We start from the raw sequence: 18,328 nt of genomic DNA, 5'->3' as shown, positions 1-18,328 counted from the left end.
TTGTATAAATGCACGTACTGTATGTGTTTGGATGTTGTCACTGTTCACAATGGGACTATGATGTGTCATCAAACATGAAGGAACTTCCACAATGATAGCAGTTTATGTGGAATAGTTTGGTCATCCGGTGACGATCATCGCTCTCCAGGCTAGTTTATTGTGTCGGGTATTCCAGCTCATGAGTCAGTATTTGCATATTTTGTCATAATATGAGATAGATGGGAAGTGAGTGACAGAGAGAGAACGAGAAAGAAAGAGAGGCAGATTGAATAGGAATGAATAGCTTCAGTAAATAAAACTTTATAGTACTTAGGTCAATGACTAATAAGAGTGTGCATTATGAAGAAAAGAAGAAATATATATATATATATATATATATATATATATATATATATATATATATATATATAATTCTACTTGAAAATGCATGTGCCTGTTTTAATTCTTAGTATTTAGATTGGTTTCATGTGCTTTTAACAAAAGTTTATATTCAATGACAATGCCATGTGGTAAAAAACACTGCTAAATAATAATAAATAAATAATCAACTTAATTTAAAGTAAAACTGAAGACATTACAACAAAGTGTTACTTGAAATAAAATACATATATAATGTAAAATACGTACATAAAATGAATCTAGACAACATTTATGATTTTTATTTAGTTTAACTTAATGTACAAAAATAATTTAAATTTAAAACTACATAGACAAACTGACATTTTGCATGATGCATAAACTTAAAAATATTTTTGGAGATTACTGGAGTATGTATTGCAAGAAAATATCATTTTAGTATTTATACTTTAAACTTTCATGTTTAATTAAATGCATACTTGCCTGTTTCTGAGTTGCCTGTTTTTTGTTTTTTTTTTCTTTTTTTTTTCACTAACTTGTTAATTAGATAATTACAAAAATGTCTGAGAAAACTGGAGATGGTTCTGGAAAAAAAAGCTTATGCAGCATTTGTTTGTAGATGCCATTTTGGGTCTATATTTTTTATCTAATGAAATTCATAAACATATCCCAATACTTTCTGGTGTTGTTGTACAGTATGTGCGTGTGTGCAAATACTGTATGACCTAGTCATCCCTGCAATATCTGTATCTCCATGTTTTCCATAAGAGGGGGTTTAAGGAAGAGTGAATCAGCATGAGAGAATGGACGAGGTAAATTAGCAGGAAGAGAGAGAACATGTGGGTGGACGTAGGCATAGAAAATCTCAGATAAATGCAGTGCATCTCTCTATCTCTCTTTCCCTCTCCAACTACTGCATAAAGTAGAGAATGTGGTGTAAAACCCGGGCCAGGCCCAGTAGATTAATGTTTGTGCTGTGCTGGGGGTAAGCGTGGGTTCAGCACAGGGCTATTCTGATCCTAGATAAGCGCTTCAGCAAAACTGCTCCCGCGGGCTAATTCCCTTTTCCTACACTGTATGGAAAGCCGGATATGCCAGTTAAGTGTATAGCTGAAAGTAGTTTCCTTATGCCTTGTGCTAAAGGATGTATGCAGTAAAGTTACAGCCTTGTTTATAGTTAGCATTTTATGTAACCAGGCAGCGTTTAAGTCATCATCAGAAAGCAAAAGAAAAGAAGCTTTATGCTGCCATCTATACCTTGCTTAATTTAAGGCAGTAATGCATGTATCTTTTACAGGGAAGGCAAACCCATAATGCAGTGCAACGAGTTGAGTGAATACATAGAGTGCTGCAGAGATTATATTATTTTGTAGGCCCAAAACCAAAAAGCAAACGAGGACAGTAGAAGCAATAAATCACGTTCACCCAACAACATGTGCTGTGCAAGTCTCGGTTAGCCTAACGCAGTGCACATATAGGATTTTTTTATTTATTTTATTTTTTTATTTAAATAATAAATAAAAAGATAAAATTGAAATAGAATAATAGTGTTAGAGGGTCAAGTGACGATGGAAGAGATGTGTCTTTAGCCATTTCTTGAAGACGACTAAGGACACAGCTGCTCGGATTGAGTTGAACAGGTCATTTCACCAGCAGGGAACAGTTAAGGTGAAAGTCTATGAAAGCGAATGTGTGCCTCTTTGGGATGACACTACAATGTGCCATTCACTTGCGGAATGCAAGGTTCTGCAGGCACACAAGTCTGAAGTATTGAATTTAAGTAAAGTGGTACAGAACCAGTTTTTTGTTTTGTAGGCAAACATCAATGTTTTAAATTTTATGCAAGCAGCTATTGGTAGCCAGTGCAAATTGATGAACAGAGGTGTGACATGCACTCTTTTTGGCTTGTTAAAGACTAATCTTGCAGCCACATTCTGGATTAGTTGTAGAGGTGTATTAGTATTGGCAGATAGACCTGCCAGTAGAGTATTGCAATAGTCCAGCCTGGACAGAACAAAAACTTGAACAGGGAGACGCGTAGCGTGTTACGAAAGGAAGGGCCTGATCTTCCTTATGCTGTATAAAGCAAATCTGCAGGGCCAGGCTGTTTTACCAATGTGGTCTGTGAATGTCACCTGATCATTAATCACAACTCCAAGGTTTCTGGCTGTTCTTGAAGGAGTTATGGTTGATGCACCTAGCTGATGGTGAAATTGTTATGGGTTTGCTGAAATCAAAAGCAGCTCTGTCTTGGCAAGGTTGAGTTGAAGGCGATGGTCCTTCATACAGCAAAAAATGTATGTTAGACAAGCTGAGATGCGAGTAGCTATCGTGGGATCATCAGGATGGAATGAGAGGTATAGCTGAGTGTCACCAGCATAGCAGTGATATGAAAAGCCATGTTTCTGAATGAAAGAACCTTCTGATGCCATGTAGACAGAGAAGAGAAGTGGTCCAAGAACTAAGCCCTGAGGGACCCCAGTAGCTAGATAAAGGCAGAGCACAACTCGTTCAAGTGATTTTGAAAGGTGACCCATACTCTGAATTTGTGTTCTGCATGTAACCCATCCAAGTGCACACACACCGTGAATACACACCCGGAGCAGTGGGCAGCCAATGCTGCAGCACCCGGGGAGCAGCTGGGGTTTTGGTGCCTTGCTCAAGGGTCTCACCTCAGTCGTGGAATTGAAGGTGGAGAGACAATCCACCTTCCCTCCACCGACAATTCCTGCCAGACCTGAGACTCGAACCCATGACCTTCAGGTTACACATCCGACTCTCTAACCATTAGGCCACGACTGCCCTTTTGCAAAGCATTTCAGCATTTTCATTTCCAAAGTCCTGAAGTCAGTGTTCTATATAGTAATGTTTTTTTTTTCTTCTTTTTTTCCAAAATGTACTCCAGAGCACCCCCCAGAATTCCTAATTTTTCCAAAGAATATTTTTGTTTTGTTTTTGTTTTTGCTTAATCATAAGTTGTGGGGGGGGGGGGGGTGTCATATGACCGTGGCCATGGTGACCGAGCCGACTAAGGTTATGGAGGATCTGCCCTTTTATTTGAGTAATATTATATTATTTGCAAGTACTGTTTTAAGAAATATATACTTTTGAGATTTGAAGTAAACAAGTGCACAATCAATACAATTAGACCCACTCCTTTTTCCTAGGGTACTCAGAAACTTCAGATCTAGAGGTTGCTCTTGTGTGGACTTTAAACTAACCTAGTGGATTTATGAATTGTTTTGTATCTTTGTGAGATTCACGTGATGTTTTTGGAAAGATTGAGAATCTCATAAAGGGCGTAACATGCTCCGCCCTCCATGTCATTATTCATCTTTTAGGCAATGAGCTGTGGGAAATTCTTAGTCGTGCTTGATTGAAACCAACACCCTTAGTTTCGCGTTTATCAATATAACATTACATGTTAAGACATGACTTTTCAAATGATCTGTGAATTACTTAGATATGATCCATAAACCATGAGCCTCATAAACGTAGGTCGCATCAAAACCATATTTAACACAAGGCCTAGGCATCGCTGGCCTAGACGCGATTTACCACCCAATACCAGAAAATATCATCCCGTAAGAAAGCTGATTCTTGAATCAGTATATGAATGCCTAAAGGAGCTACACACCCAAAGCTGTGATTCAGAGTGAAACCTCTCTATTTACACACTAGAATGATGATAGTGACCTTTTTGTCTGGCTGCTATTTCTGCTGTGTCATTGGATGAGCGGTAGATCCCCTGTGAAAAACAATGTGCAATGTCATGTACAGTACCAGCAACACTGGTAATATAACAGGCTGAATATCAGCTCAGCAGAGCCACTTTAATTGACACTTGCCAAGATATGTATTCAAGAACAGTCAGACTGCAAGCTAAATGCTAACTGCATTAATGCTATTCAATGGGAAAGTATAATTAATATGTAATTATATGAGTGTAAATACTATGATTATCAAAATGAAAAATAAAATATATTATTTTATACATCAAATAAAAAAAATGTCAGATTACATTTAGTCATAGTTTAAGCAGATATTAGGGGTTTTGTATAATATTTTTAATCTATAATATATATATAGATATATATATATATATATATATATATAATATATATATATATATATATATATATATATATATATATATATATACATATATATATATATATTAGAAAATATAGTTTTTTATAAACAATAAATGAAAGAATTAATAAATGTTTTTTTTTTGCATTAAAATTTTACAGAATTTTTCAATGTTATTATAAATATTTTTTATAATACTATAATAATATTAATAGTATAAACCCAATAAAACCATAAAATATCACTAAATACAAAACAGGGGAAAAACGATTAATGAATGATTCTTAAATTAAGGTGGCAGCATTAAAATTATAAATATAAATTATAAATATATTTTTAATAATAATAATAATAATAATATTTTAGAATATAATATTACTGTTAATATTATAAACTTTATAAAAACAAATTAATTAACTGAGTGAAATCAGTGAATCAACTGTGATATTGTTAATTTATGTAAATTAACCATCTGACCGAACTGATTCACTACAAAATAGGATTTTCCAACACAAGTTGGTAGCATCGCTAATTTTAGTTAGTTACTTAAAAGAATTATAATAATTATGAGAGCCCATATCTGTCACCATATCTCACAATTTAAAGTTTTCATCAAACAACAGGACTTTATTGCAATATGACTTCTTATAATTATTATTTATTTCAAAGCGACATCATATTTTCACTCAGAGGTGGAAACAGGCTTCTGTAAGTTATACTCCACACTGAATGGGAGAATATTCTCATTTCTCTGAATGATTACCAGTATTGCACTGTGTGTCTATACTTACTACACACTGTACTTCATTAGTGGGTTTACCATAGGATAAAATAACCATAATAACCATAAAAATTAGCAACAAGATTCACACTTAATCTTTGCACAGAATTGTATAATTACAGTAGGATCTTTTTTCAACCAAAAATCCAAATGCAACATGCGGCTTATTAAAATTCTCACAGTTATTTCCTAAAAATAAGCATCTGTGATATTAAACCTTTCTAGTATGAGAGCGATCTCATTGCAGCCAATTGTCATCCAGGAACTGAGGCTTATGGTTTGAATCAAACTACCCAGAGTGTGAAGGGGGACATATTTTGCATTCTAATTTAAATGAAATGGAAAGATTAGTGGTTGCATATAATGGAAACTAAAGTTGATGGTTCAAATTATGGTTTGGCTTGAAATCATGGCATTTTTTGCCACAAAATGTCCATAACACTCTTTTTCATTGAAGGGAAGCTATGTGCGTGGCTCAAGTAGAAGGCTTTACTCTATGCTTTGATTGGATTATAGCTTCAGATCAAAATAATTCATGGCATGGAATGACAAAGGAATGTCCATTTCCCAGCTTTCCAAGATAAAGGTTAGAGAGTCAGGAGCAGAAACAGCTCTAATCCATTTGAGTAAACATGATGCAGTACATACTATACTCATTAGGAAATATTACAACCATTACCTTTGACCATTAAATAAACCACTCCTCCTGTGACTCGAGGTGTCTTGAGTTTGAGCTCTGTCACATTAATTCTTTATCGTCTATTTTTTAATCTTAAAATCTATTTTATACACCATCATTTTCGTTTCTATAACATGTGAATATATCCTCTATCGTATTCTACAACAAAAACAATCAGAGCGCCTTGTTATCACTAGTTTTATTTTGATTTCCCGAGTCCGCTATTAGCTTTTAACCCGTTTGCATCGCCAGCATGGTTGCCGCTAATCCCACGTGCATTGCAAATACTCTATTCACACACATTACCATTGCTTTGCTCACTGTTACTTGCTTTAATGGCGGATGTATGACTACCTTTGAGTGCAGGTGATGACACGTTCGAGCTGCATTTGGTGCCGTGGAGAAGCAGATACGGGTCCTGGAGCAGAGGCAGGCCCAGTTGAGAGAGCAGAGAGCCGTGCTAGAAACCTCCCGGGCTGATGTTCACAAGTTAGGGGTAAGTATACAGCGCGCTGCTAACAGTCCCACCACCTCTACTCCGTGTGTTTCTCTGCACAGGCCCAGTGCACCCAGGACGTGATCTTCCCAGATGTCCTTCACTCTGGCGCCGGGGCACCATGGACCCTCGGTACACCCGCAGCGGAGGACGCGAGCCAGGCCCAGGGCGACGACCTCTCCCCTCCGGTTTTCGAGATCTCCACCCGGGACCGCTTTGACATATTAGTTACCGTTGATAAAGCGCTAATTGTTGGAAATTTTAACATTCACGTTGATAATACAAATGATGCATTAGTTTGCGTTTACTGACCAAATAAACACTTTTGGAGTCAAGCAAAATGTCACTGGGCCCACTCATCGTTTTAATCATGCGCTAGATTTAATTATATCGCATGGAATCGATCTTACTGATATAGATATTGTACCTCAAAGCGATGATGTTACTGACCATTTCCTTGTATTGTGCATTTAGCGTATTAATGATATCAACTATATGGCTTTGCGGTATCGTCCGGGCAGAATTATTGTTCCAGCCACCAAAGACAGATTTGCAAATAACCTGCCTGATTTATCTCAACTGCTCTGTGTACCCATTAATACACATGAAATAGACGAAATGACTGGCAACATGGGCACTATCTTCTCTAATACATTAGAAACTGTTGCCGCCATCAAATTGAAAAAGGTTAGAGAAAAACATACTGTGCCATGGTACAACAGTAATACCTACTCTCTCAAGAAAGAAACTCGTAGTCTTGAGCGCAAATGGAGAAAAACTAACTTGGAAGTTTTTAGAATTGTCTGGAAAAACAGTATGTCCAGCTATAGACAGGCTCTAAAACTGCCAGGGCTGAGCTTATCCACAAACTCATAGAAAATAACCAAAATAATCCAAGGTTTTTATTTAGCACATTGGCTTGATTAACAAATAACCAGACGCCACCCGATCTAAATATTCCCTCACAGTTAAATAGTAATGACTTTATGAATTTCTTCACTGATAAAATAGATAACATCAGAAATACAATAGCAAATGTAGATTCTTACTTACTTCTTAATACTTCAGTTTTATTCGTCGCACCCAAAGATAAACTGCAATGCTTTACAACTATAGGACAGGAAGAGCTAAATAAACTTATCACTGCATCTAAAAAAACAACATGTTTATTAGATCCTGTACCCACTAAATTACTGAAAGAGTTGTTACCTGTAGCAGAAGAACCGCTTCTTAATATAATTAACTCGTTGTTATCTTTAGGTCACGTCCCAAAACCATTCAAGCTGTTGGTTATTAAGCCTCTTATTAAGAAACCACAACTAGATCCTAGTGAACTGGCAAATTACAGACCCATTTCAAATCTTCCATTTATGTCTAAAATTTTGGAAAAAGTGCTGTCTGCTCAATTGTGCTCCTTCCTGCAAAAAAAAAGAAAAAAAAAAGAAAAGATCTCTATGAAGAATTTCATCAGAATTTAACGCTCCATCATAGCACAGAAACTGCACTTGTTAAAATTACAAATGACTTGCTTCTTGCGTCAGATCAAAGCTGCATCTCATTGCTAGTTTTACTTGATCTTAGTGATGCTTTCGACACCATAGATCACGACATACTCATAGATCGATTACAAAACTATACGGGTATTCAAGGGCAGGCTTCAAGATGGTTTAGATCCTATCGGTCCGATCGCTACCACTTTGTTTATTTAACTAGTAAAATATGGAGTGCCACAAGGATCTGTCCAAGGTCCTCTGCTATTTTCAATATACATGTTGCCCCTTGGTAATATTATTAGAAAATACAAGATTAGTTTCCACTGTTATGCTGATGATACTCAATTATATATCTCAAGAAGACCAGATGAAACTTCTAAATTATCTAAGCTAACAGAGTGTGTTAAAAATGTAAAAGATTGGATGACCAATAATTTTCTCCTATTAAATTCAGATAAGACAGATATATTACTTACTGGGCCAAAAAAACATTACACAGAATCTCGTAGATTACAATTTGCAACTAGATGGATGTACTGTTACTTCCTCTACAGTCAAAAATCTGGGTGTTATATTAGACAGCAACTTGTCTTTTGAAAATCATATTTTCCATGTTACAAAAACAGCATTCTTCCATCTTAGAAAACTTGCCAAACTACGAAACATGTTACCTGTTTCTGATGCAGAAAAGCTAGTTCATGCATTCATGACTTCTAGATTGGACTATTGTAATGCACTTCTAGGTGGTTGTCCTGCATCTTCAATAAACAAGCTACAGGTAGTCCAAAATGCAGCGGCTAGAGTCCTTACCAGGTCAATGATCATATTACCCCAATCTTACAGTCTTTGCACTGGCTACCTATTAAGTTCCGTATCAGTTACAAAATATTATTACTTACTTATAAGGCCCTTTATGGTTTAGCGCCAGGGTACCTAACTAGTCTTCTACCATGCTACAATCCATCACGCTCCCTAAGGTCACAAAACGCTGGACTTTTGATAGTACCTAGGATAGCAAAGTCCACTAAAGGAGGTTTTCGCATTTGGCTCCCAAACTCTGGAATAGCCTTCCTGATAATGTTCAGGGTTCAGACACACTTCCTCTGTTTAAATCTAGATTAAAAACACATCTCTTTGGCCAAGCATTCAAATAATGCATCTCATAATTTTTGACTGCAGTTATATCTGATCAAATGCGCATTATTATTCTTTAGCTTGGGTTAAACTAATTAATTTTACTTGGCTGGAACAGCAAGAGATGATGCCAACCCCTCAGAGGACCTCAGATGATGCTAACCCTGAAACAACATACAGAACTACCACATTTTGCTATCATGCGAGTTGGATTGCATAATTGCTGTTAATAGTGTTAATCGTTTGTTTGTTTACATCTTTAATTGATTTTTCCGAACATTTCTGACATATGCATATAAACTGACAGTCATCACTGATAAGCTACTACTAAATATTGTAGAAACTTAATTTTCTGTAAAGCTGCTTTGCAATGAGTTGTATCGTAAAAAGCGCTATACAAATAAACTTGAATTAAAAAAACTTGAATTTAATAATGGGAATTCAGGTAGTGTTCTACAGTGATGGATAAATTAACATATTTGAAGACATACAGTGGGGTGCAGTAGTCTCAGACTGTTAGACCCCATTGTATATAATTAAATGTTGCTTTTAGCTCTTCATTGAGACTAATACATTGTCGTTTTTCCTTTAACACTGTAATGTCTGATAGTATTATGTAACAGGTCAAGTTGCAACATAGGCTCATTTGAAAAACTTCCCTTTACCTACATTTCTGCAAATATATGCGTATACTTAATTATTTCTTTTTACACAAATCATGATTACAGGGCACGTTATTGATTAATGGAGACTTAATTTCATTCGTTTCTCTGTTAATGTGGTTAATTTAAATTAGCGTGCCAGCTGAACCTTTTGGCACCAAGCAGACCAAACATCCTCTTCCAAACGCGTTTTGACAAATATATGAATATATTGCAGACCAAATACCAGTAAACAAACCAAAAACAAGACGTGATGTGTCAAAATGTGACCCTAAATAGAACAGAATTCTAAAGCATACTTAGTTCTTCTTGTCATAATGTTGTCCACTGGAGTTTGGTACAGGTGTCGGAAACGCCTGTGTAACAGAGGAATTCCTGCTGCTGTTATCACTCCTTTACATAATTTAAAAGCTCTTTGTGAAGCTTTGTGAGTAATGTTGGGGAACGTTACTTTTAAAAGTAGTGTATTACAATATTGCATTACTCCCCCCCAAAAAAGTAACTAATTGTGTTACTGAAAGTATTGCATTATTTTACGTTTGCATTACTTTTTCTCATCTGGGCTTGTTTGCTTGTTTTAAATATAAAAAAAGTTTAGTTTTTTTGCAAATTCGCACCAAAAGTGAAATGAATAAGCGTCAGGCTAAAGGAAATGTAAATTCACGTCTGTAAAGGGCTCAGGTCATACAAACCTTTTAGCTGTGCTACTATTCTGGATTGCATTAATAACAGTACACAGGAGAAGAAAGTTTAATTTTATTCTGTTATTGAATTAAAAATGTTTTTATGTTTTTTATTATTTTTTTGTTTTGTATTATAACATTTTATAAAATGTAAATAAAGTTAATAAAATGGGATATTTGTGTTATTTGACATATTTAATTATTGGAGTTTTACGTCATATTCTGAGTTTGGATTTCACTGTTTTTATTAATTTTAAGGAACAATGAATCTGTTTTCGTGCAAGTGCAACAACGCTTCTGCACTTACTCCCAATGTCTCTCAACATTCGGAGAGCCTAACCCTAACCCTAACCAGTCAATTAATGGGAAAACAAAGTAACTGGTGTTAGTGTTACTCATTTAACTCAGATAGTTAAAAAGTAATGCGTTACTTTGAAAAAAAAAAAGTGATCTGATTAAATAACTCGTGTTACTTGTAATGTGTTACCCCCAATACTGTTTGTGAGTTATCAGCTGGTTAAAAAATAAATAAAATCTCAATTTGCACACATAAAGCAGCATTGTTTTGGATGTCTGGTTAGTGTGTAAAATATATGTTTGGTCAACAATTGGTCTGTGCAAGAAACTGAATATTTTTTATAACACTATTACCTGTAATCCATTGTAATCCATTTTCTGTGAAACTGATTCTTTCAGACGGTTCATTTCTACGAACTGGTTCAAATAACCAATTCACCAATTAGTTTACGTATAAAACACACAATAATTATGTGAAACATGGATGTTTTACGTCTAAAGCAGGCAATAAACTAGTCATAAATATCTCACCATTTTGCATGAAAAACTTTCATTTTGACCCTTCATTCAAGTGCTAGGGTTTATGCATGCTCTTATCAGCAGTTCATCAGTTCTTCTGTCCAAGTCTGGTTGTAAATAACATTTAGTTTCTTGCTTAGTTCAATTGTTTTACTTCAATATATCATCACACCTCAATTTATCATCAGGAGCCGCGATTATTAATTTTGACTGTAGCTGTTAACTTGCATTTTATGAATCACCAAGAATCTTTGTTACTGTTCTTCTGAAGAAAAAAAGTAACATACAACCTAGATAATCTTGGAGACAACTTTTTAGCGCCACTCACTGGACATTTAATTTCAAAACAGCTACTATAGGCTATGTACAGTACAACAAGCAACATAATAATCTGCTGTGGATGAAATTAAATGTTTTTAGTTTCACTCACTGGACATTTCACTTTGAAAGTGTCGCAAAATGCACAAGTAGCAATGTAATATCATTTTGCAGAAATGTAGCAACAGGCACATTTTTCCAATGAGCCTTGGTTGTCAAATCGCCATTCCAAGATACTTTGGTGCTATTATCATTTTGTTGTGAGTGTAGATGCAGCCTTCTGTATTTCTGTTATTGATGGCTCTGGCGAGACTTGGTTCCCATTAGTACACTGTGAGATGGAAGTGTCTTTGGTTTCGTCACGCACTGTCTTCAGAAAGGTCATAATCCCTGACCCTCCAGTACCTCTTTCCTCCAGCGCTGTGGGTGCACTTCTGATCGCGTCCAGCTCCTCGGCCAAACCCTGCTTATTGGCACGGAGCTGTTTGGCACGGGAGGCTGGGATAGTGATGTAACGAGTGACAATGATGATGTGGTAATTTCGAAAGTCCACCAAGCGAGCCACACACTGCTCAAATGTGTGTGTTAGATGCTCATCCGCTTGCTGGAGCACAAAGCTGTGCAAAGACGGGCGACTAGAGATGGTTTCAATGAATTGCTTATGAGAGGGCGGCATGTAGTCCCTCATTCTTCTCAGGAAGGCCCCTGTTTGGATGGTGTTGACAGAGCAAAACAATAATTTTCATATAAAGACATGTATTGATGCATCTTGATGCATCATGCAACCAGGAATGATCTAACAATAAGAACAATTACTGATGGTTCTCTTACCGCTGCTGCCTTCATGTTGGACTCTCAGCAGCTCATCAAAGCAGTGTAAGATACTACTTTGAGCAGCACTGCCTCCTGAAAACTCCATTGGCTTCTCCTGAACTCCCTCGTACACGAGACCTTCTGGCATTAATGGGTTATCTTTCCATCTAACACCCACATACAGAAGGAGAGTTACATTTTTATAGATTCAGAAGGACTTTGAAGGAAATCCAAAAAAAAAACAGCAGTGAAATCTACAGTATGGCTTACCCAGACAGATAGATCCTCATAATGCCATAGAATTTGGAGGGATCTACATATTCTGAAACAGTAAAAATTAATATGTTACACGTCTTTAATAAATGTATTAAAGCACCCAAGTTCATCTGTCCTCCGGAAAGTATTACCATGCATTAGTTTAAAGGCCTTTGTCATGCTGTCTATGGCCTGACCGACAACATCCAGAGCTTTGGTGACCATAGCAACATCATTATACTGGACGCCGTTGATGACATCAAGGATAGACTGTGAAAAAAGAAGCTTTAGTAGCTAGTATTACCATGGTACTCTAATGTAATCAGATGGTAATACCACACTGTGAAGTGGCTTTCGAAGTTAAAAATAAAACAAAGATTATTGGAGTACAAGACAATGCTATTTTAGTCATTCTACTTCAAAATTTCATGTTTAAATCAAAGTGTTTAATTCCATTTCTTTGTCATTTGTGAAACTGCCTAGCAATTTCAGAGTGAAAATTGTTTCCAAGTAAATCCAATAAAAAAAAAAAAATGTTCAATGCATATTCACATGCCATGATGAACCAAAGCAATTAATTAAATAGTAGCATGGTGTATTATGGTGTATTCTTGGCTATTACAGCTTAGCTCAGTGCTCTTTCTGTGAATTGTAGCATTTGTAAAGGTGTCAGACCTTCAGGCCAGGAACAGCTGCCAACTCTACCAGCAGTGTCACCAGAAAAAATCCTCTTACACTTTCCCCACCAGGCAATGTCAGCAATAAGTCCAAGTTCCTTACAGGAAGCAAAAACAGTCACCACGAATGGCAGGTCAACACTTCAGAAGCACTAGCCACAAACTACATCAACATGTATTATTTATTCATTCATGCTATGTTATGTTGTTTATTGTGGTGTCAAATTTTTGACCAAAATGTATTTATAATTGCTGCAAATCTGTATTGCCACAGCTCATATTTACATATTCCCCTCAGAACATAATGAGATGGCACCCTCTGCTGGTTCCACAAATAAATATCATTTAACACACTTTCTGTTAATAAAACAAAATACATACTCCATGGAAAAAGGTCTGGGAACAATCCATGTCCATTTGTGCATGAAAAAGAAACATAATATTACTGGTTAGTTTGCTTAATAATACATGTCACATCTGAAATATAGCTAATTTGTTTAAATATGCCATGTTGTCTAATCTTTTTTTAATGCAAGTTTATAACATTTAGTTATTTTTGAAACATTTCAAGTTGATTTTCTGGTGAACAATTTTCCTTTCTTTCTTTCTTTTTTTATTCTATATTTATTTATTTATTTGTTTATTTATTGATATGCAGAGACCTCTGGTGGCAAAGATGAAACATATAATATCTAATATAATGAAATTATATTACACCCGAGCAGCTGCTATTGAGATAAACCGGAATGCCTATTGATAGCAGGTATTGACCCTAATTAAATAAAACAGGGAAAGATAACATTACTAAAAACACAATATTATATAGATCGGTTTACCCATCTGGATCTCTTTTCTTCCAGTTGGCGAGGACTGTGTCAGCATGGATGAGAATCGGAGGCAGACCCAGTCTCTGAGACACCTCAGAGAACGGCACCGACAGACTCCGTGGAAGCACCTGGAGGTTCATGACACACATAAATAGTCAGACAGTTTGGTTCTGTGCTTCAGTTCTGTTTTGGGATGGTCTGGGATGAATATAAAATAATTGCTTTACTTTTACTGTTTCTCTCTCTCCCTCTTGCCATACATAACCCATAGTCATTACGCTCAAAGCCAGATGGGCCAAACGAAGCTCACGATGTGTCTGTAACAAATGAGTCTCCAACAGAGGCATCTGAGATAGAATACAGAATGCAAAACAATCACAGAATAATCATAATTGAATTAATAACCTTTTCAAACCCCAGTAACACCATTAACATTTTCTGGTGTTTATTTCCTACTTGGTACTGTACCTCAAATAAAACAAAATTAATTAAAAATAAATAAATGAAATAAATAGGAAGTCAGTCTAAGTGCAAAATATCAAACTAACTTTTTTTTTTTTATGAAAGAAAGAATTCTTTTGTCACACGGCAGAAAAGACGGCAGAATTTGCATTTGTTTAAAATTATTTAAATAATAGGCTACTTTGTTTTAAAATAAAGCTCAAATGTGACATTTGTAATTACACATTAGTCTTACACAGTTTAACTTGTTGAGTTATCTGTTTCCATCAATTCACTTCAAAATGAAAACATTCTATCAGTTACATTTCTTTAAAAAAATGGATTATGGATTATGGTTTCAAGTGTTCAGAAACAATTAGAAGTAGGCTATCATTAGAAATAACAGTTAAATTATTGTAACTGTAATTGATTTTAATTTATAAGTATAAACTGGACAGTGTAACTGTGCAACTGGAACATAATTTGGGTTACGAAAAAGGTTAAACAATGAAATCCCCATATAGGCTTTGTAGTTCCTCTAATGAAAATGAAAGGAAAGACAGGCAGAAAGTAAAATTAATGTATAACAATCTAATGTTTCATGAAATTAATATATAACAATCTAATCTGTAAATCAAAACGTTGAAGACTGGTTATATTCTGAATGGAAAAGCAAAATGTTAATTTTTGTTACTCTGTGTAGGTAAAATGCGTTCATTATGAAAGCTCATACATCATGAATTCTGAGTCGCAGAGAATGGGAGGAGATGAGTTCTGGCACATTTCTGGCAATGTCCATCCAGGGCTTGTAGTACACCGGCAGGTCTCTCTGAAACACAATATAGATGTACAGTATATAGTATGTGTCCATAACTCAATAATATGCAACGTAATATACACTTTTGATCATGTTTCATTACATTTACTGTTCTGTCATGACAGCTGTCAGAGAGTTTAGCATGGTAATATACATTACAATATTAATGTGTTTAAATCTAGTACTGAGACTTGCTACTGCCAATACATCCACAGACATGCTGCTGTGAGCATATAGCATACATGAAATAACCCCTGTATATTAAACATACGTGAAATTACCCAGTAGCAGTTCTGTACAGGTGGAGCTGGGGAAGGTGGAGGGCTTCTGAAGTGCACTGCAACTGCTACAGCAAACACTAGCCAAGTATTTGAATGTACAGCAGCAAGCTCATTGGCTGCTGATGCTGTGCCATTTGAATAATGTTATTATATCATATTGAATTAGAACCTATCAGCCTGCACCATAGTTTCATGACAGAACTTTGTGCATTTGACGAGGAAATCCTACATACACTGAATATTCAGTTTACTTCAAATCATATATCCATAACATTTACCATACATTTATGTTTTGTTTGTTTGTTTCAGCCAAAGAGTTGAATACGACAGAGTTCAAAGGTTATCTTGAGGTGGATTCTTAGTTTTCCACCAATCACTGAAAAAGATAAATAATCCTAGATACTAATTGTAAGTCAAAGTTAACAATTTACTACCATGGAAGCTAAAACATTAACTGCATTTGTCATCAAATTTATACTATATTTCTACAGTTTTCTTTTGAAAATGTTTTCAGGCTTCTGATTGGCTAACATGGCTTAACGGTTGAGATTAAATCGCCCACTGTTGGCTTGGCATGCTTGTCAGTGCTTCATAGCATGCTTGAAGGAAAAACTCAGTTTATAAAAATACCCATGTACAGTATGTGGGCATATGGCCTGCATCTGAATAAACTAACTACTGTATATGAATGCAAATTAATAGTTTGTTAAATCCTTCTCACTAGCACAGTAATTTGGACACAGTAATTTGGACACAGTAATTTGGACACAGTAATTTGTGTTACCAAACTATAACAAGTAAGAAATTAAATATGTAGAAGAAATGCAGCTTTACCTGATAGCAATCAGTTGCTTCTTTTGTCATAAATTGCCTTTATTCTTACGATTTAAATGAGTTGGTAAGGAACAGGCTAATTTATATTGTACATTGCAGAAAACTAATATTATGCTAATATTATATAAATAATATTGTTCATTGAATAAATCACCAATACAATCTTATAACAAGGTGTAAAAATGATTTGCTGCAGCTAACAAAATGCGATACAGTAAGTGTAATGACCTACCAGAGGCTCAGGAAGAATAAACCCATAATCCTCAGAGATGTTAAACTGTTCCAGAGACAATGGTATCTCTGTATTTTTAACTTTTGTGCCCATCATTTTTAGTACAATACTAATGACTGACTCTCTGTCGCCGGGCGTGTGCCACTGTATAGCTAAAAGTGAAATGAACCTTATCTATCAAGCAACAAAACCTTCTCTCTCTCTCTCCCTTATTGTGTTTCTGTTCTACCGTTAGTAATGACCTTTCCTCACTTCCCCATCAGAAATCATATGAGCATGCATATGTAAAAACCACAGCAACAGTTGCCATAACCTGCAATACAGGGGTAATTCTATAATTGCGTTGTCATCTCAAGCTAAATAAAGACATTTTAATATATGATGGTATATAATTAAGTATTCAGAAAGGTAACAGCATTGAGAGTTATACAGTTTAATTTGACTTTACAAGCCCTGTGCTCAAGGTAATGAAAATACAAAAAAAAAAAAAAAAAAAATTCTATAGAAATATAATGAAATGCTGATATTTCCACAAATATGACTGTGGTTTAAACTCTCCTCTCTGCTCTGCGTTTACTTAACCTTCATGCTTACTGTCCTGTTGGTATAGTTTATCTTGTCTTGTCCATTCCATTTTCATGCTGTGTCTCTGCATAGTTTTGCCAGAGGAATCCTGGTTACCAGTGCCCATATTCACAAACCATCTTAAGGCTAAAAGTAGCTCATAACTTGCAGATTTGGGGGAAAATCTTTTAAATAATGGGCGTGTCAGTCCTAAATTAAGGACTCCTAAGAGTATTTCACCAAGCATTTTAGCATTAAAAAAAGCTCTTAAATCTTTGAAACATAAGGAGTAGTGAAGAGGACTCCTAAGTCACTAAGACCAAGCCACAAACTATTTCTATCCTCCCTGCTGAACAAAACAATAGAAGCTGACCAATTACCAGTGGAGACCAACAGGCACCATTACAGTTACCATTAAAACCAGTACAATTTCTATTATAACCAGTAAAACCATTAAAAACTCTGTGATGGTTTCGCTGGTTGTTTTCAGCCAGGCTAAAATGGCTGTTGTCGGCAATTTGCCTCGGAACGTAAACATTTTAGAAATATGCTGTATTTATTTGCACACATCTTTTTTGGTTTTGGAGGTTATCCCCAACTCCAAATTTTCCTTTGATTATATCCTTGTTTCCATTAACAAATTGGGCAAGAAGTAACAGCTGTTCTTGCATCCAGTTTGGTTTTCTTTTACATTTGCATGTTTTATTATCAGCCATGACTATTCTACTCTGTTAATTAAAAGGCTCTTTATATGCATATCCGCTAACTGTTTAGGAGAAGCACACATGTAAGAGGCTGACAACTAGCTGAACATATACTTGTTTAATTAGTGACACTTAGTCTGCATTTTTAAATCTTTGAATGTGGCAACATTTTTATTTTTAAACCTTTATTTGAATATGGCGACATAATATTGCACTGTACAATATTTCTATGAATAAATCTCAGACAAAGACTGTCAGCCAATCACTGTGTGCATAGTTTGTAAGCATGCTGACATCATCCATAGCAATGAGTTAAACCCCGCCCTTACTCTTAGCTCTCTTTTCCTAAGTAAATGTTTGTCTCAACAGCTT

At 35.6% G+C, this 18,328-nt stretch overlaps 1 protein-coding gene across 1 annotated transcript; it reads right to left on the bottom strand.

The window, feature by feature from the left end:
- Positions 1-10,553: 10,553 nt before the first annotated feature.
- On the bottom strand, positions 10,554-17,759 carry LOC109050442 (indoleamine 2,3-dioxygenase 2-like). The gene is made up of 10 exons (XM_042730195.1): positions 16,689-17,759; positions 15,258-15,353; positions 14,311-14,430; positions 14,093-14,211; positions 13,638-13,652; positions 13,255-13,354; positions 12,732-12,849; positions 12,595-12,646; positions 12,343-12,491; positions 10,554-12,216 (listed from the first exon to the last, which is right to left on the bottom strand). Exons 1-10 carry the CDS (start codon positions 16,782-16,784, stop codon positions 11,762-11,764), a joined length of 1,320 nt encoding a protein of 439 aa, XP_042586129.1. The 5' UTR covers positions 16,785-17,759; the 3' UTR covers positions 10,554-11,761.
- Positions 17,760-18,328: the final 569 nt, after the last annotated feature.

This window comes from Cyprinus carpio, chromosome B8 (genome assembly GCF_018340385.1).
Source record: "Cyprinus carpio isolate SPL01 chromosome B8, ASM1834038v1, whole genome shotgun sequence".
NCBI lineage: Eukaryota > Metazoa > Chordata > Actinopteri > Cypriniformes > Cyprinidae > Cyprinus > Cyprinus carpio.
The sequence above is the reverse complement of the archived record's forward strand: the minus strand, read 5'-3'. Positions and strand labels throughout refer to the sequence as shown.